This window comes from Podarcis bocagei (genome assembly GCF_964188305.1).
Source record: "Podarcis bocagei genome assembly, chromosome: 14".
Classification (NCBI taxonomy): domain Eukaryota; kingdom Metazoa; phylum Chordata; class Lepidosauria; order Squamata; family Lacertidae; genus Podarcis; species Podarcis bocagei.
In genome coordinates, this window is record NC_138139.1 from 55,517,056 (window position 1) to 55,532,480 (window position 15,425).

The 15,425-nt window shown below is 49.6% G+C and overlaps 1 protein-coding gene across 1 annotated transcript; it reads left to right on the forward strand.

The window, feature by feature from the left end:
• Positions 1-9,240: 9,240 nt before the first annotated feature.
• Positions 9,241-14,092, forward strand: PAM16 (presequence translocase associated motor 16). The gene is made up of 5 exons (XM_081170787.1): positions 9,241-9,356; positions 10,175-10,259; positions 11,350-11,486; positions 13,227-13,292; positions 13,936-14,092. The coding sequence occupies exons 1-5, from the start codon at positions 9,354-9,356 to the stop codon at positions 14,026-14,028; spliced, it is 384 nt and encodes a 127-aa protein (XP_081026913.1). The 5' UTR covers positions 9,241-9,353; the 3' UTR covers positions 14,029-14,092.
• The last annotated feature ends 1,333 nt before the right edge of the window (positions 14,093-15,425 follow it).

Here is a 15,425-nt window from a genome sequence, read left to right on the forward strand (position 1 = left end):
GCCCTTTTGCCTCTTGTGTCTGTTATTCAAAACACCAGCCTTCTCCCCAAAGCGACTCTTCTCCCCGCCTAGAGGGATGGAGAGCACCTGTCCCAGCCTGGTAGCCCTTTCTGCACCCCGGAATGGGTGCTGCTGTCACACAGGCCCCTGGAGGCCCCCTGCGGCCCCCACATGCCTTACAGACCCTGGTTTTCCCTTGCAGACTTTCGGGCCGGGGGGCTGTGGCTTCTGTGCCTGGGGAAAGGGGTGCCACTATCCCAGGGGTGAACTACTTCTCACGTCCTCCTCCATGTCAGCAAATGCCCGCCTTCCTTAGTTCCTGTGTGCTGTTGCCCTTGGGCCTGATCCAGCAGGGCTTTTCTTATGATCAAAGTCCAGAAGCAGCTGGTCAGGTCAAGAAAGAAGTCAGGCTCAGGAATCCTGGGTTTTTCCGGTGACAAATCCTGGGCTCGTCCACGCAGGAGATTCCTGTGGGTTTGAAGCCCCTCGTGCCTCAGTTCCTTTTGGGGTTGCCCCATGGGCTCCTCCTCTAACAACTGGCAGCTGCTCTTCGCCCCCATTAAATTCAGATTCATCCCAATCCAGGAATAATCGGACAAGAGATTTAAATCCACTATAAATGTGCATGTAAGAGGACTTCGCGTACACCGGAGCACATTGTAAGCATGGGTTTTTTTCCACCTGGGGACAGAGTCCTCACCTGTCTGTACTTTCTATACTTTCATTTTGCTCCTGTCCTTCCAAAGCATGCGTAGGCAAACTAAGGCCTGGGGGATGGATCCGGCCCAATCACCTTCTCAATCCAGCCCGCAGATGTTCCAGGAATCAGCATGTAGAATGTGTCCTTTTATTTAAAATGCATCTCTGGGTTATTTGTGGGGCATAGGAATTCGTTCATTCCCCCCCCCCAAAATAAAGTCCGGCCCCCCACAAGGTCTGAGGGACAGAGGACCGGCCCCCTGCTGAAAAAGTTTGCTGACCCCTGTTCCAGAGGATGCAGCGTTTGCATCAAAACAGCTCTTTCTCTTCTTTTGCTTTTGTGCAAAGCAGCCGTATTAAACATAAAATTTGCCCTTGTGGTTAGAGGAGTCAGGAAAGGGAAAAACCATAATAAAAGGGAAGGCTTTCCCACGACAAAGCCGAACCTCCTTTGTTCTCTCTTTCGGAAGTGGACGGGGCAGCTTCCCCCTATATTCCACCCCAAAGCCTTTTCCTTTAGCTGTGTCCTCGCTTGACCTTGTGGGTATGCGCTGGGGGGGGGGCTTGGGGGTCTAGCCGCAACACACACATTTTCAACCTACTCCAAATCCCCAAACCATGAAACACGGTTGAGACTGGTTGCGCAGTTCCACGTACAATTTTGTTTTCTTAAAGGTAAGCAAAGACCTGCAAAGGCCCCCGGTGTCCTGAACTTGGGGAGGGTGGGAAAGCGCCATTCAAGAGGAAGGGATGACTGCCCAAAGGGCACCAGTGCAACCCAGCCAGCACCACCCACGGAGGAGAGAGAAAGGTCCCAGGAAGGACTGGCTGGCGCAGTGGAAACTGGGCGCTGGACTGCTGGACGGGGGGCTGCCTGCTCTGCTCCGACTGCAGCCAGGCCCCTTGGAGGCTCGGACGTTGATCCCTGAAGAAAATGCCACCCTTTGCTGTGCCTGCTAGTCTGGCGCCACCGGCAGAGTTGCCACATTATTATTATTATTTTCTTTTTTATCATACTTTTTTGGATTTTTTACATACCATTTTCAACAATCATTCAACATAACTCCTTAACTTATACAATATTTTAGACTTCCATCAATGTTACGGAAGGGGGGGGGGATGTCTTCTTCACTACAATATATTTGCTCAATTTCTCTAGGACTCCATCACCCCTCCCCTGTCCTCCATAATCTCTCAAGTAATCCAGTCAAAATCACTCTGCCAAACCCTTCCTCCAGGCGATGCCAGGTGACAGACTATGCAAACATGGACCATTGCCTTCTCAGGATGTGTTTATCTGCGCATATCTCCAGCTCTCTGCATATTCACCCCTCCCTCCTCCATATGTTAATCTGTGTAACCCAACCTCTTCTTAATGTATTCATGTTGTAACTGGGATGTATTTTGCACTGTATTCTGGGATATGGAGGGAAATTTCAAAAGTTCATGTCACCCCTTTCTCTGGGTTCAATCTCGCCTTGAACCTGTTGCGCAATAAACTTGGACCTTCTGCAGTTTGCTCCTGTGTCCGGCTGAGCTCATTTTCTTCCGCAGGGACCCACGGACTTAGTCCGATGAGCTGGGTGGCAGAGTAACCCCGCACCCAGATTTTAGCCGTAACAGTTGGCGCCCAACGTGGGGCTTGTGGTTCTCCCGAGCTGCTGACTGGGGGCCCCGAAATCTTCAGCCGGCTCCGGGCCATTTTGCCTGGGAAGATCCTTTTGGACCCCCAGCCATCTTCCGGGCGGTAATCGAAAGCCCTAGGAGTTCAGCCGGGGAGCAAAAGAGGGATCCAGCCGGCTTATTATTCATCGATCCCGGGATCATCATAGAAGACGCGTGAGTATAAGGAAAAAGGAAAATCCAGTGCACTGGTGGGAAGGGGGTGGAATCTCCTGGCAACTGAATTCTCTGCCCTCCTCTCTATCGCTCCTTCTTGCCTTTCTCTTGGTCCGGTTAGTGAGAGAGACCGTGGACCACTGCTCAACCCGAAAGGGGGGTTCTGAGCTCTATCTCTTTTCCTTAAAATCTCCAGCCAGCCGCACCAATTGGGAGTCCGAAAGTAAGACGGTGAGACCCGGCTTGGAAAGACAGCCGACTTTCCGCAACGGGCATCCCAGTTGAAAGCAAGGGGTTGGAGCTCTCTTTCCGAACTTCTCTAGCGCCCGGCAAGGGGGCGGGAAGTGGTCTTGCTTTCTATCCCAATCCCAGCCGCACTGGTCGGTGCCACGTAACCGTGCGTGAGCCCGCTTCCAAAAGCAAGGGGGATTTTCAGTTCGAAATTCTATCCAGGGACCACCCGATCTGGCACCGCATGGCGCGGGCGTCCAGTAGGGCCCCTTTTCCTGAGATGTGACGATAGGTAGGAGGTTGCCAGGAGGGATAGCCCATGAGGAATTGGGCAGGACCGGCAGAGTGGAAAGAGACCCCAGGTTATAGGAAATAAGGAAATAAGGAAATAGGAAATAGGAAAGGGAACGCAAGGAACCGGATAGCTAGAGCTCTCTAAAACCCACTAAGGAAGTTGCCAGGCAACTAGAAGCCCCTTCTCCTCTTTACTATACGTCCCTGTACTAAGCATTCCAAACCCCTAGACATACCTATCCTAATCAACCCCTCTTTTTCCCCTTCTCTATCCCAGACCCCCCCCCCAAAAAAAGGAAAAAGCAAAAGAGCAACAACAGCAACGCATGCATCTATAAAGGGGTACCCAGTCAACCAAGCGTTGTGAGCCCTACCAGTCTGATTACCTGGTGGTGTGTTTGAAGAGGCAAGGAGGCTCATAAAACCATGTGGGACCTTCCTACTAATTTCACTTAATGAAGCCAAAGGTAGTGGCCCAACTCCTTGCAATAACCAACTAAAGGATGAGAATATATATGTTTACATGTTTACATGTTGTCTGTTATGTGTGTTGTCTGTTAATACATATATGAGAATATGTATGTTTACATGTTGTCTGTTATGTGTGTTGTCTGTTCCTTCTGTCTCTGGCAGACTGCCTTTCTTAAGTGTGCATAGTTTAAACTGCAAGCTTGCTTCAAAATTTAAATCTAAGGAAGCCATGCTGGATCTTAGCAGTCCTAAATAAGAGAAGATGAGAATGAAGTGTGCAAATGTTTACCCCACCTCTTGCTTTGCCCCAACTTTTGAGATTGTGAGTCTACAGTCTTATTTTGGAAGGTGCTGATAACCTAATGTTTCTGCTGCAAAAGCCTAGTTGAGCACAACTGCTCTCTCAAGCTAAAATGCAGTGTATGTATTTCATTAAGCGTATGCCTATAAAAGTATGGTGTTCATTCTAAGAAAATATTTGAGTCCAGTTTTAACTTTGATTTGGTTGGACAGAAGAGTTATTGTAAGGCTCCTGATATCAGTCTCTATAAGACGTCCTGGCCTCTTTTCTTAGAAAATGCCCCCCCTTGTTTCACTCTGTCTCTTTCAGGGGGTTTTTTTTCCCCTTCTCCTTCTTATTCTGTGCCAGGTAAATTTACTCCCGAGTAAGCTTCCTTTAAAGGAAACTGCAAAGGGCATAGATTAGGCTTACTATTCCTCTGCAAGTTCAGGAAAAATTGTCACGTTTGTATTCCTTTTAAATCAAATCTATGGCTGTTTTAACTATGCTTTATAAGAGATCCTCTCCCTATCTTAGGAAAAATGTTCACTTCAGTCTTTAAAGATAATTTATCTAGGAACTTTCACTCTTTAGTCTAAGGAAGTAAACTCTCACTTAAACTAGTTGGGTACTTTTATTTTCCTCTTCCTTAGTACATGATAGGCGCATGGCTTGTGGTCTCTTCCCCAGTTGTGTCTGTGTGCATGGGTATGTGTGTCTCTCTCTGGTAGTACAAATCTTGCTGCGAAATCTTGCTGTGAACCCTATATTTGGAGGGTTGGACTAGATGACCCCAGGGTCCCTTTCAACTCTCCCAATTTGTGGCTGTGTGGAAGGACATGGGTCTGCAAGCATTGGAGGGTAATTCTTAAATTCTGGTGAGGTGATGAGTTGAAATTCAGGCCAGATTTGCTCTTTGTTTTTTTTAAAAGAGGAGAGGTGAAAGCTGTGATGTTTTGAAGCAGAACTGGTGATATCAGGCATTTGAGTGATTACAGTATTTATCCTTTTGTCTACTATTTAAAAAAAAAAAGAAATCAAACTTAAAAGTCTATTAAAAGTTTAAGCACATAAAAATTCACATAGTTAAGTAGAATTAGCCTTGACCATGACTGAGAATGTTAAAATAAATAAATAAATAAAAATCCTATGAATTCTAACTCTCTGGCCATTTTTACTCATAAATAAGAGAGCGGTTGATTGTTCCGCGAATGGCCAGAGGGATATTAGCCCTTTCCTGTACATAAAGGAAGCAGTCTCAGTTTGCTTGGGCTGAATGGTGAATACTTGAATTGCTGAGTTTCTCTTTTTTGTTTAAAATCTAACCCTATTTTTAAAATCTACTCCTTACCTTTCCCTTCCTTATTCTAATTGAGCCAAAAGATGCAACATTTTCAATGGTATAAAAGGTTTGCTGAGACATGAACTCTGCACATGCACAGAGGCTAGATCAGCTTAAAGAGAGAGAGAGAGAGAGAGAGAGAGAGAGAGAGAGAGAAAGGAGGGGGGAGAGAGAAGGTTTGGAGAGCAGTGTGCTGCAGGGAGAAAGCTTTCCAAATTTCCAAATGTAAAAGAAAAGTCGGAACCATTGAAGGAAATCACCCTTAATCTGTCTTTGCTCCAGGGGCTACTTAAGACAAAAGGCTAAAAAAAAAAAAAAAAAAAAAAACCTAGCCCATCAAAAGTCAAGAGTTTTCCAGGTTCCAAATCTTAACATGCCAAATTCTTTTCACAGGTAAATATCAAAGCATTCCCCCCTCAATGGGAATTTTAGGAACAGCATTTCCTGACAGGCTTCTCACATGAAATAATTTTCCCTTTTAACAGGATATGTGAACCCCGATAACAAAGTGTTTGTCCCTTTTTCCTCCCACAGCAACTTTCTTTCTGTTTTGTGAAACACGTCTGAATCCCTGCTATATTAGTGACTTCCATCTCTTTGTGGCTTTGACACTTTTTTCAAGTTACAAATAATCTGTTTTCATTTATTTAATACATTTCTCCATGATGTCTATGAAGTTAATCGAAGCACAACCAAACATTGTTTGTGGAATGGTACTTGTTTACCTTCGGCCTGAGCATCTCTTATTAATTCTGTCATTTTGGCTAGTGCAAGGTACTTACACAACTTTAAATTGCCATTCATTATTAATTGTGTGTCTTAGCATTTATTTATTTTTGGTTCCTCATAGCTCATTTTGTGTGTTTGTGTTTTACTTTGGGGACATGTTCATCACATGTTGAAAGTCAGTCTCATGAAGTTCTTTTATTGGATAGCACATGGTGAATTTTAAGTTTTCCCCATTGTTTTCCCTTTTTTTTCAGTCCAGTAGTAATATGTGTGGTTTTGATAATATCTTTGTACTATTTAATAATAGTTATTTTCTGAATCTGATGTCTTTGTGTCAAGTCCATTTTCATCTAACTGGTAATCTAATTTTTTGCTTCCTTTTTATTTTTTAACCTTTGTATTTTTTACAGTTCTCTTTCTATACATGTGGAGTAATTTTTATTTTATAATATGAAAAGAACAACAACAACAAAAACTAAGTGAAGAAAAGCAAACAAACTTAGCAGATAATAACAGTAGTTATAGGAAAATGTGATAATAATATTGGAATGAATGAAACGCTTAATTCGCTAAGATTTTATTATTTGCAACTTCCAACAGAAACCGAAGGACATCACATCCTTTTCGCCTTTTGCCCCCTCCCTTTTCTAACTGTCTTTAAGCCCCAAAACCCTGCCCCTTACAGGATATCACTTCTACAGATGCAATGATGAAAAGCAGCAACAACCCCTCATGGCTAAGGGGAGGAGATGAATTGCAAGGACATTTTCTCACTTTTGAACCTTAAGACTGTGCTCCAGGATTCAAAAGATACATGCATAAAAGATCACAATTGTGTCAAGATATGTAACTGATATTTAATTAGTTTGTTTTGTATTATGTGTTATTATGTAAGAATGTTGAAATGTGTCTGACAGTGTGATTTCCACAAAGGGGGGCAATTTTTCTGTGTAATTGTTTTTATGTTTAATGTCTTATTGCTTACTCACCAATGGAGAATTCTCATGCATTTTATACTTTCTAGTAGCTCACACTATTGTGTAGTCCAATGTTTAGATCAACTTGTAACCACATTTAATTGTTCCACCGCCAACTTTCCCTATCCATTTTAAAATGTGTTAAACCTCGTTTTGCCAAGGACAAGCTTCTGGATCCATAAAACACCAGGTACATGAAGGTGCATATGCTTTGGTTTAGCAGGAATGATCCCTTATAGAGTTAAATTGACTTATTTGGACAACTGCCCTTGTTAAGAATGGTTTTCTTTTAACAGATTGGTTTGAAGAGTTGAGAACCATGGGGCAAGATAAATTCAAATTGGACTCAGTTTGAATTGGGCAAGTGTATCCAGGCTGCAATTAGCCTTTTGGTCCTTTAAGTGCAAGTGAGCAACCCCCATGCGTGCAAAACCACAGCCTATGATAGAATCCCATAGGAAGGCCAAGGCGAAGACCTCTCCCTCACGAGATGTCCAACCTGTGCCAGCTATGGTGAATGCCAGGCAACATGGTTAAATGAAAGCCCCGAGAGGATTCAACAGACAGGATGTGTTGCTGTAGCACTATGTCAGTGTGAGACCACAGAAGAGCTAGCTTGACACCTGAGAAATACACAAAAATGGCGAAGGACAAAACACCAACTGCATTTTTCAGTCATTAGTGGACCTTCCTGCTAGGTGTAAAGCATAAAACACTATTGAGAATGCCACAAGTAATTTAGCAACAAAATACAAGAGGTGTTCTTTATATAATACCCTATATGCAGCTACCTGCACTGCTATACTTGCAAATGACCGTAAGAGGCATGGCTTGCAAGTCCCTTTCAGGTTTGCATAAAGCCACACATCCCATTCACCGAGATTTAGGGTGCGGAGAAAAGATTTGCAAGTTCTTACAGAACTTTAATGCAAATCTATCTCCGAATGGGGGACTGTTACGGAAGGGGGGGGGGGATGTCTTCTTCACTACAATATATTTGCTCAATTTCTCTAGGACTCCATCACCCCTCCCCTGTCCTCCATAATCTCTCAAGTAATCCAGTCAAAATCACTCTGCCAAACCCTTCCTCCAGGCGATGCCAGGTGACAGACTATGCAAACATGGACCATTGCCTTCTCAGGATGTGTTTATCTGCGCATATCTCCAGCTCTCTGCATATTCACCCCTCCCTCCTCCATATGTTAATCTGTGTAACCCAACCTCTTCTTAATGTATTCATGTTGTAACTGGGATGTATTTTGCACTGTATTCTGGGATATGGAGGGAAATTTCAAAAGTTCATGTCACCCCTTTCTCTGGGTTCAATCTCGCCTTGAACCTGTTGCGCAATAAACTTGGACCTTCTGCAGTTTGCTCCTGTGTCCGGCTGAGCTCATTTTCTTCCGCAGGGACCCACGGACTTAGTCCGATGAGCTGGGTGGCAGAGTAACCCCGCACCCAGATTTTAGCCGTAACAATCAACAACCTCTGATGATTTTCCGTTCTTTATCACTTATTCTACATTTCTTAATTTCTCTATTACTCTTAATTATCATTAACTAATAGTTCTCCTGATAGTATTTCCTGCAATATTTCAAATAATCATCCTTACAGATCTTGCAATCCTACTAGCGTATTCTATTCATTACAATTACTTTTCAAATAGTTTGTATATTTACTCCAGTCTTCTAAGAATCTCTGGTCCCGCAGGTTTCGAATCCTTTCTGTTAATTTATCCAGTTCTGCATAGTCCATGAATTTCATCCGCCATTCTTCTATCGTCGGTAATTCTTCTTGCTTCCATTTTTGTGCCAATAATATTCTTGCTGCCGTATAATATTCTTGCTGCATATAAAAACAATTTACAGTCCTGTCTATTAATACCATCTCCTACAATGCCGAGTAAAAATGCTTCTGGTTTCTTAATAAATGTATATTTCAACATCTTTTTCATCTCATTATATATCATTTCCCAGACGTTTTCCACTTTTTACATTCCCACCCTCTGCTCCTGTGCTTTTAACAGCCGGGCGCACAGGCGCCGCTTCACCCCGTCCCCGCTGCCTGCACTGCCGGGGCTGGACTAGATGGCCTCTGGGTGCCCCTCCTAAGTCTGCCCTTCCATGGCTCCAGCTCCTCATACGGTGGGGGAGGGTGGACTCTCCTTCGCGGGAGGCTTTCAGAAAGAGGCCGCCTGCCAGGCATGCTTTCGAGGGCTGGACTAGATGGCCACCAGGTGGCCCCTTCCTTCCAACTCGGCAGGGATCCCGGGATTGCGCGCGCCTCCCGGCCGCCAGGGGCCGCCCTCCACCCCGGGGCGGCGCTCTAGGCCCCAAGGCCGCTACGGGGTCCGCTTCCGGTCGCCAAGGCGGAAGGGGCCTCTCCATCCGGCCCGGCTCGTCTCTGTGGTGCCCTCCTTCCCCGGGAGCCGCCGGATCATCTCGCCCTTGGGCCGCCCAAGGAGGGAGGGGGGAGAGAGGGAGGGAGAGGCATGGTGAGTCGGGGGGGCGGGGAGGGAGGGGGAGCGGGGGCCCCTCGCCCGCCCCCCCTCGGGAAAGGGACCCAGGCGTCCGAGCAGTGCGCCCCCCCCCGCTCAGCCCCACACGGAGGGGACCCTCGTGGCCTCCCCAGATCCCTCCCGCCTCCCTGGCCCCCGCCCTCTCCCTCGGAGCCCCAGGAAGGGACCCAGGCGTCCGGGGCGCCCTTTGCCCCCCCCCCCCACGCCGCCTCCCTTTTGCTCCCGTCAATTCCATTTGCTTCCCGTTGCCCAGAGAGCGACTTGGCGCCTCTCGAGTCTCTGGACCCCGGGGTCGCGGGTTCGAGCACCACGTGGGGCGGAAATGTGGCAGGGGGCTGAACTAGATGACCCCCGGGGGTCCCTTGATGTGCGTGCAGCGTGAGCCCACCCCCCTACTTTGCCCCCTGTCCCTCCTTCCTTCCTCACCTCCCTGGCCAGGGCTGAGCGAAGTCTCCAGCCTCCTGGGCCTCCTCTTCCTCCCCCCCTCACCCGCCCCGTGACCAGGGCTTCTTCCTCTGGGCCCACCCCCCCCCCCGAGAGAGAACTTCAGGTCCCCACCAAGCGCCCCCCTTCCCGCGGCTTCCTGGCATCCCCATTCGGGGTTGGGGTGGGCCTTGCGCTGCCCCCCGAACAGAGACCCGGGGAGCTTGGCAGCCGTTGCCATCCGAGCGCTGAAGGGGGCTGGTTCCCAAGGGCGGAAGCAGCCTGGTCAAGTGAGTGGCACAGCAACAGAGCGTGAAGGGGTGGCAACTGCCTGGCAAATGCCCTGACCCTGGTGACTCTTCCCTTGGCAGGCCAAGTACCTGGCGCAGATCGTTCTCGTGGGGGTGCAGGTGGTGGGCAGAGCCTTTGCCCGGGCGCTGCGGCAGGAGTTCGCAGGTGAGTGTGTTAACAGAGAAATCTGAGGGCTCCCTTGGACAAAAAGACAAGAGCGCCAGCCAGGAATACCAGAGCAAAAGAGCAGCCAGTCGGCTTGGTCTTGATTGAAGACTGTCGCGACAGGACTCCCACCTGCCACCAGGTGGAACGAGATGGAAGCCCCGAACAAAAGAGCCCCCAAACTTTTATTAGCTGGTCATCCCCATGTTACACCCCCCAAACTACATCACTCATACATCACGGTTACATCATGAAAGGGGAGGTCTGGTGGCCGTAATCTGAGCATCCTGGACCCTGCCCCATGGTTCCCCTTGCCCTCCACCAAACACCCATCAAGTGGAACAAAAGAGATCTTTACACTGCCCTGTTTCCCAGCCAAGTTCATCACACACTTTTGTCTTCATCTGGGTTTGTGATTTCTGGAATGGCTACCGGTCTGGCACTCAGGTATCAGGATGCCAGGAATTATCACTCAGGCAGACGGGCTGCTGAGCTCACATGTCTATATGAATTTCTGAAGTTTTCCCAGTGAGCCAGTACATAGATACATTGATCAGTGAATTGTTACATTTGGTATTGTGTAGCAGAGGCCCTTGGAATAGATAGGAAGAAACTGTGATGAAGTGTTTTGTGGGGACAAATCACAAAAGTCACAAACGTGATTGTGCTGATTTTGGTAGTGGGCTGCATGTGCATGATATCTGCTGGAGGGGCAAACCCCCCCCCCAAACCTATGCATAAATTCCTGCAACAAGTGTCATGCGGTTGCCCCATCTCCTCTGCCATGCTTCTGGGGGGGGGGGGGAGACGCTGTGGGCTGCCTCTCTTGCTCCCAGGGCCTTCCTGCGCTTCGTTGACCTGGCGCAATGTGGCCCGTGGCTTTCCCTGTGGGGGTCCCAAGTAGCTGTCACTGACGTCTCCCAAGTTCTGGGCCGGCCAACACCAGCCTTGTGACCCTGGGCTGGGCAGCTCCCAAGGACAGCCCAGCTGGCAAGGCCACCCTGAGCCTGGTTGCGTCATGAGCACTGCCAGCCGCACCATCCAGAGTGGGGGAACCGAGAGGGGTAACCGAGGCCCTCTTTCCAAGCAGCCAGCCAAGCAGCGGCAGACGCGCGAGGGCGCTCAGGGCCTCAGTCGGAAGCAGCCTCCAGCATCTCTGGCCTCAGCCTGCAGGAGGCCCAGCAGATCCTCAACGTCTGCAAGCTCAACCCAGAGGACATTCAGAAGGTAAATACCAACTTTTAAGGCTTGTTGGGGAGAGTACAAGGCTCATTCCTTGGTGATTGAGACCCACAATTCTGCTTTCAGAGCTTTTGTGTAGGGATACAGGAAACTGTTCTACTGCAATGTGCTCTATGTAGGGCTGCCTTTGAAGGTGACCCGGGAACTACAATTAATCCACAATGTGGCAGCAAGACTGGTGACTGGGAATGGCCGCCAGGACCATATAACACTGGTCCTGAAAGACCTACACTGGCTCCCAGTATGTTTCCAGGCACAATTCAAAGTGTTGGTGTTGACCTTGAAAGCCCTAAACGGCCTTGGCCCAGTAGATGTGAAAGAGCGTCTTCACCCCCATCATTCTGCTGGACACTGAGGTCCAGCTCTGAGTGCCTTCTGGCGGTTCCCTCCCTGCGAGAAGTGAAGTTACAGGGAACCAGGCAGAGGGCCTTCTCGGTGGTGGCGCCTGCCCTGTGGAACACCCTCTTGTCAGATGTCAAGGAAATAAACAACTATCTGACTCTTAGAAGATATCTGAAGGCAGCCCTGTTTAGGGAAGTTTTTGATGTTTGATTGCTTTATTATTAATAATATTCTGTTTGGAGCTGCCCTGAGTTGCTGGGGAAACCCAGCCAGATGGACAGGGTATTATTATTAATAATAATAATAATAATAATTTATACCAAGTCAGATCATTGGTCCACCGAGCTCAGAGTCAGTAGAGCATGAGACTGATTTTAATCTGAGGGTTGTGGGTTTGAGCACCACATTGAGCAGAAAGATTCCTGCATCGCAAGGGGGTCGGCTTCCAACTCTACAATTCTATGAATCTGTCCCACTGACAGGCCACAGCGGCTCTCCAGGATTTCAGGCCGGAGTCTCTCCCAGCCCGACCTGGAGATGCCAGTGAGATTGAACCAGGGACCTTGCAGCCTTCCCCCATGTGGGCATTCATGTTCCTTTGGGTCCCCCGGTCCCTGTGGAAACCTCACGAGGCACATCGGGAAGCAGTATTTCTCATAGGGCTAGAACTTAGTGGCTGATCCCAAAGCTGAGTCTCTTCACAACTGAGACATGCAGCCTTCCTGCAGATGTTGCTTGTTTATTCCTTGGATTTATATCCCAGCATTTTTATTCCAAGGAGCTAGAGGTGGCCTGCATGGTTCTCCCCCCCCCCCATTTAATCCTCACACCAACCCTGAGGTGGGTTGGGCTGAGAGGCAGTTGCCCAGTCACCCAGGGAGCTTCTGTGGCCAGAATGGGGATTCGAACCATGGTCTCCCAGGTCCCTGCCTGACACTCTTGAGCCCTACTCCACCCCTGGCCAGGATGGCTGCAACTGATGGGAGCCCGAGTCCAGCAACATCAAGAAGGGCTGTGGATCAGTGGAACTCCCTGCCACAAGCCACCTCCATGGCTTAGGTAGCTTCAAAAGATATTAATTAAAACTCACAGAGGAGGAAATGGCCACCCGTGCTTATTAGCCGTGACAGTTAAATGGTACCTCCACCTGCAGAGACCAGGGGGTGGCGTGCATGGCGGGGGCAGGGGGTCTTGTTTGTGGGCTCCCTGGAGGCCTCTGGCCAGCCAGCGAGGGGAGCAGAACGCTGGCCCTTCCAATCCAGCCGGGCTGCTCTCCTACTTCCCTTGGTCCACCGGTTTCCCCAGAGCGTGGCAGGGACGGGACAATTAATCGTGCCGCTGGGCAGTTTGGTTATGCGCGTATTGTTTGCTTTTCCTTGGCAGAACTACGAGCATTTATTCAAGGTGAACGACAAATCCGTGGGGGGTTCTTTCTACCTGCAGTCCAAGGTGAGTTGGGCAGGTGGAACTGTGCTCGTGCCCCCTCCCCCTAGGAAGCCACAGGAAACTGCTCCTTCCCCTCACACGTAGAAGTTTGTATATATACATATATTTCTATTAATGATTATTATTTTGAAAGATTGTGATTTCCCCCTATGTTTTTAGCTCTTCTTGTTTTATCTGTAAGCTGCCATGAGTCCCTGTCAGAGATTATCATCATCTAATAATACAATAAAATTGTGCTTTCAGGGCTGGCAGTCCCTTAGGTGGAGGGCATGCAATTAAGAGACTTTCCTCCCTTTCTTGTAGCTTATTGGCAGGCTGAGCATCGTTTTCAGAGATCCAAACTTACCCAAAATACATAAAATGCAGTGTGTCCCAAGTGTCAACCGGAGCGACCTCTGCCCTGTGCCCACTTCCTTCTAGCTAAGCCCCCTCATTTCCTTGGGGTTCCCAGAGATCAAAGAGGCCCCAAAGCCGGGATTTCCTCCTCCACCCCTTTTCCTTGCTTGCTCCTGAGCTGTTTTCAAAGCCCTCTGGCGGATGCCCTTGGCAAAGCCGCTGCCCTCGCCCTCTGTGTGTGTTGGCCTCCTGCCGTCTTTTTGGAGCAGCAGCAGCAGCAGCTACTGAGTGCCAAGTCTGTGCCCCGCAGGTGGTGAGAGCCAAGGAGCGCCTGGACGAAGAGCTGCGGATCCAGTCGCAGCAACGGCGAGAACAAGACGCAGAGCGCAAGCCAGACACGTAGCAGATCCCACTCCCACCGGCCTCCCCCTCTAAAGTATAGCTAGCCAATAAATTGCCCTTGTGTAGCTTGCTGCTCTCGGCCTCGCAGTCTGTTGCCAGGGGGTGACTGGGGGGTGCAGAATGCAGCACCGGGGTGGGACCCACGGAAGGGGCTGGAGTGTCCCTCCTCCCAGGAGTGTCTTCTCTGGCCAAGCAACAAACCTGCAATGTGCTTCCCAAAGCTTTCAGAGACGCATTTGCCCAGACAGCTTTTGCTCTGTGAGGAGTAGCCAGGCCTGTGGACTGACTGCAGTCGTCACCCGACTGCTAAGTTAGGGGCTCCCAAACAGGCCCGAGGGACTCTCTTATCCAGCCCGCGGCAACCCCCACCGCCCGCTCTTACCGGCGCTGCGCGGCTGCCCACTTCCGGGTCAGAGAAGCACCTGAAATAGCTGGTGCACATGCGCAAGCGTTATTTGCACATGCGCAAGCGCTATTTCCAGTGCACATCCAGGTCAGAGGCCCACACACATGCACACAAGCTATTTCTGGTGCTCCTCCGAGGCAGAAGTGTGCCAGAAGTAGCGTGTGCGCACTCGTATGGGCACGTGCTCCCTCACCCTCCGGCCCGAGGCGCGGCAAGTTTGCTGACCCCTGTGCTAAGTTCTGCCCTCGCTGCTGCGTCAGAAGCCTGCTGAACAGCCTGTGGGAGCCTGCAGGCAATTCCTAGGCAGCTCATCCCAACGCCTCACTTCTCTCCCGCAACTCCTCACAAGCGGAAGGCCCCAGGCTCCATCCCTGGCCTGCCCTGGCACAACTGGGAAAGGGCCTCCTCCTGAAACCTTGGGCAGCTGCTGCCAGTTAGGGTTGACCGTGGAAGGGGAGCTCCAGTCCCAATCACACCTGGCCGCTGAGGGTGCTGGGAGTCCGGGAGCTTTTGCAGGGGAGCACCGGCACTTGTCCCTGATGCAGACAGTTCCCAGTTAGACGTGGCCAGGGCCTGGCTTCCTTGTCAGGAAGCAGCTTCCCTGAGGTCGGCAGAGGCAGGACGCAGGAAGCCATGCGCTGCTCCAGGAGGCAGGATCTGCTGTACCTTCAGTGCCAGAGTTTTGGTTTGGCTGAGCGTGCAGAGCCCAGCTGTGTGTGTGTGTTGGTGTGCATGAAGTGCGCATTTAATGGAGCGTGTTTGTGATACTGTGTGTGCAGACCAGGGTTTCCCAAATATGGGTCTCTGGTTGTTTTTGGACCACAGTTCCCATCATCCCTGACCACTTGTGCTGCTAGCCACGGATGATGGGAATTGTAGTCCCACAACTGCCGGGGACCCACGTTTAGTGTGTGTACAGACATATATTTCGGTGTGGTTCCCGTCCTCCCGCCCCCACCCTCCCCAGGAGACAGACAGCAGGCAGCGCCGGG

Excerpts from the sequence above, each read along its gene's own strand:
- PAM16 (XM_081170787.1), top strand. Across the intron at positions 10,260-11,349 it reads GCTGCGGCAGGAGTTCGCAG|CCAGCCAAGCAGCGGCAGAC; the intron begins GTGAGTGTGTTA and ends CTTTCCAAGCAG. Across the intron at positions 11,487-13,226 it reads ACCCAGAGGACATTCAGAAG|AACTACGAGCATTTATTCAA; the intron begins GTAAATACCAAC and ends TTTCCTTGGCAG.